The 2,586-nt window shown below is 40.7% G+C and overlaps 1 protein-coding gene across 1 annotated transcript; it reads left to right on the forward strand.

Moving 5' to 3' along the window:
• The first annotated feature begins 211 nt into the window (after window positions 1-211).
• Window positions 212-2,000, forward strand: LOC123158841 (cysteine-rich receptor-like protein kinase 6). Its single transcript, XM_044576670.1, has 6 exons — window positions 212-304; window positions 419-680; window positions 952-1,180; window positions 1,269-1,419; window positions 1,524-1,542; window positions 1,813-2,000. Exons 2-6 carry the CDS (start codon window positions 425-427, stop codon window positions 1,998-2,000), a joined length of 843 nt encoding a protein of 280 aa, XP_044432605.1. The 5' UTR covers window positions 212-304; window positions 419-424.
• The last annotated feature ends 586 nt before the right edge of the window (window positions 2,001-2,586 follow it).

Here is a 2,586-nt window from a genome sequence, read left to right on the forward strand (position 1 = left end):
TCCTCTCAGCAGTGTCTGCTTTCGCATCTATTCTTGAATCAATCAAGAGCTTCTCAAGGAGATGGGCGACAGCAAGCACAGCTACCGGCCTGCGCAGCGTTTTTGGAATCCGAAGCATCGCCGTGAGTGCAGCAGCTCGACCTCGAAGAGATCCACGACGGCCATCGATGATGGTGCAACTCCATACTCTCAGCCAGCGCATCCAAGACCACAGAGTATATCATACGAAGAGTTAAAGCAGATCACGGATAACTTCTCTGACGACCGGATAATTGGCCATGGTGGTTTTGGTGTGGTATATAAGGTACATAAATAGTTGATTGATCGATCATTTCTGCATGCATTTCTTTTGTTTCAAACAAACCTATAGGTATCTGTATGCAGTAACTAACATCACCCTATTGAACGCCTCAAACAGGGAGTGATGCCAAATGGGGAAATCATCGCTGTCAAAAAGATCGTGTCATCATTTATGCCAGGCCTGCAGAAGCAATTCGAGAGCGAGGTCTGTCATCTTATGATGCTTCAGCACCCCAATATAGTGCGATGCGTAGGCTACTGCTATGATGTACGGCGTGCATGTTTGCCGTACCATGGAAAATACGTTTTTGCAGAGACTGCTGAAAGGTTACTTTGCTTGGAATATATGCCAAAGGGAAGCCTTGGTGAGTATCTATCAGGTTGTTTCTCAGTTCCATCTTCATTTAAGATTGTAGTTCGTCAAGTTTGACAAGCAGCTTTGAGCAAAGCTCTAAAAAAACTGCATTTAATTGACATATATTAAAGGCTACGATGGATCAATCGGTGGTTCCAATATCAGCCTTATAGAATCAACAAATGGGACATACATTAAAATTCTGTTGTACTTTTGTATATTATCTATAGAACAATAATCATAGATTTTGAGGTGACAACGGTCTCAGAATGCTCTTTTGCTGTTTACAAACATAGATAAATCTACTAGATATGATTGGGGAACACGTTACAGTATAATCAAGGGAATTTGCTATGGGTTATGCCAGCTTCATGAAGAAATTGATAAGCCTATTATTCACCTGGATTTGAAACCTGCAAACATATTGCTCGATGACGTCATGACACCAAAAATCACAGACTTCGGTCTGTCAAGACTACTTGACCAACAAGAAACTATTTGCACATCATCACGCCATGGAACATTGTAAGTTAATGGCCCTAGGCATAAGAAAAAAATTTGTTCTAATTGGGGTCACTTTAACACATTAAAATTGTATACTTATTGGTTTCAGTGGTTACATGGCACCAGAATTTTTACATGGAGGTACAATTACACCAAAGTCAGACATATTCAGTTTGGGTGTAATAATCTTGGAGGTAATAACAGGACGTAGGGACTACCCAGACGTTACGACAACACCTCCAGATGACTTTATCGACTTTGTAAGGAAATAATATTTTGCATTTCAAAATGAAGTTCTTTGTTACAATTTACCTTTTGCGTGCTAACATTGTAGATGTTTACTCTGTTTGTTTTGTACCCACAGACACTTAACGAATGGAGAAATGTGTTACAGAGATCACCAGAGGATGTATCGCTAGAGTTTTGCCGTCAACAAATGAAGAGAATAATCTTGGAGGTATCAACAAGGCGCATGCACTACCCAGACGATGCTACAACAACTAAAGATGAATTTATCGAGCTTGTAAGGAAATTATATTTCTTATTTCAAAATGGGGGTCTTTGTTTCATAGAAAGGATGTTGCATTTTACCTTTTGTATACTAACATTCTATAAGTTTGTTTTGATTTCACCGACACTTGATAAACATAGACATGTGTTGCAGAGATTTCCTGGGCATGTATCCCTACAAACAGATTGTGAACAAATAAAGAGATGCATCCAGGTAGGTATGATATGTGTGAATCCTGACCGCACCAAGAGGCCTCAGATAAAAAGGGTCATCAGGATGCTCCAAGGATCAGAGAGTATCGACTACGCCATTAGCAACAAGGCATTGTGATCGAGAAGACAGGTATATTTGATATTTCCTAGCTTTCTTATTCTCTTTTAGCAACTAGAAGATGTCATCGCACCCTGTGAAAAATACAGGCTAGACTTGTACTTCAACATTTGTAGGTAGTATCTAAGGTATGTAACTAGTATCTAATAAGTAGCTGGCATCCATATGCAGTATTGTGAGCTGACCCTTGTAAGAGAGCCTGGATGGGGATCATGACGGAAGGGGTGGAGAAGAAGATTGGCTTGCCCCGAAGGAGTCATCCTTTAGGTGGCAAAAATGACAAATTTAACCTATGAACGAAATAAATTCATAAAATGAACTGTTGGCGAAAAAATTTCATCTGATTGACATTTTTGTGTAACGCCCGACATTTAGGCATCACACTACACTGTGCAGCGTCTAGCTAACAAGCGTTACACATCTGGCCAACGTTGCATCCTAAGTTATCTAAAAAAGCTAAATCAGTGTGCAACGCCTAAAAGCTAGGCGCTACACTATACAGTGTAACGCCTAGTGTGTAGGCGTTGCACGAGACCGAGTCTCTAGCAGCAGCTCGTAGCGTAGGGGGTGCATGGTAGCGCCATGT

The sequence above is a fragment of the Triticum aestivum genome, chromosome 7B (genome assembly GCF_018294505.1).
Source record: "Triticum aestivum cultivar Chinese Spring chromosome 7B, IWGSC CS RefSeq v2.1, whole genome shotgun sequence".
Taxonomy (NCBI): domain Eukaryota; kingdom Viridiplantae; phylum Streptophyta; class Magnoliopsida; order Poales; family Poaceae; genus Triticum; species Triticum aestivum.